Genomic DNA, 1,184 nt, shown 5'->3' on the forward strand with positions numbered 1-1,184 from the left:
AGTCAAACCTCAGCCCTCACTACACACATCAGAACCCACACTGGAGAGAAACCATATGAATGTAAGGACTGTGGGAAAGCCTTCCGCTGCTCCTCATTCCTCACGAACCACGTGAGAATCCACAGTGGAGAGATGCCATTTGAATGTAAGGAGTGTGGGAAAGTCTTTAGGCAAGCCTCAGACCTCACTACACACAGAAGAATCCACAGTGGAGAGAAACCATACGAATGTAAGGAGTGTGGGAAATCTTTCAGGTGTTCGTCACATCTCACCACACATATGCGAATCCACAGTGGAGAGAGGCCTTACGAGTGCCAAGAATGTGGGAAAGCTTTTACTGATTACTCAGCCCTCACAAAGCATGTAAGAACTCACAGTGGCGAGATGCCTTATGAGTGTGTGGAATGCGGCAAAGTCTTCAGGCATGCCTCAAACCTCAGCACGCACAGAAGAATCCACAGTGGAGAGAGACCTTACGAATGTAAGGTATGTGAGAAAACTTTTGGCCGTTCCTCACACCTCACTACACACATGCGAACTCACAGTGGAGAGAGGCCTTATGAATGTAAGGAATGTGGAAAAACCTTTAGCCGTTCCTACTGCCTCTCTGAACACATACGAACTCACAGTGGAGAGAGGCCTTATGAATGTAAGGAGTGTGGGAAAGCTTTTAGATGTTCCTCAGATCTCACAAAACATGTAAGAATCCACAGCGGAGAGAGGCCCTATGAATGTAAGGAGTGTGGGAAAGTCTTCAGGCAGGCCTCAAGCCTCATTACACATAGAAGAATCCACAGTGGAGAAAGGCCCTATGAATGTAAGGAGTGTGGGAAAACCTTCAGGTGTTCCTCACACTTCACTTCGCATATGAAAACTCACAGCGGAGAGACTGCTCTATGTCAAAAGTAGGACTGTTGCTGTGAAGTGCCATCGAGTCAGTTCTCACCCATAGCGACCCTGCCTAGGGTTTCTAAGGAGCAGCTGGCGAGCTTGACTCACTGACCTTGCAGTCCAGCATGCTAGCCAAGAGCGCCATACCAGGACTCCCAGAAGTAGGAGGCTTCATTCATCCTTAATACTGTAAATTTGAACAGCAAATCTTTGAAACTCTACAAATAAAGAAAAAAGGCTTTTTAGTGAGTAAGAAAATAATATTATAAAGGAAGTATCACTGGAAATACTTT

At 46.0% G+C, this 1,184-nt stretch overlaps 1 protein-coding gene across 1 annotated transcript in view; it reads left to right on the forward strand.

The window, feature by feature from the left end:
- Positions 1 to 909, forward strand: part of LOC102825219 (putative zinc finger protein 724-like) — a 2,571-nt gene extending 1,662 nt beyond the window's left edge. Inside the window, exons 2-3 of the mRNA XM_006877452.1 lie at positions 33 to 486; positions 655 to 909. Coding sequence (XP_006877514.1) covers positions 33 to 486; positions 655 to 909 — 709 coding nt within the window. The remainder of the gene's footprint in view (positions 1 to 32; positions 487 to 654) is intronic.
- Positions 910 to 1,184: the final 275 nt, after the last annotated feature.

Source organism: Chrysochloris asiatica, unplaced genomic scaffold, assembly GCF_000296735.1.
Source record: "Chrysochloris asiatica unplaced genomic scaffold, ChrAsi1.0 scaffold00500, whole genome shotgun sequence".
In the NCBI taxonomy this organism is placed as follows: Eukaryota; Metazoa; Chordata; class Mammalia; order Afrosoricida; family Chrysochloridae; genus Chrysochloris; species Chrysochloris asiatica.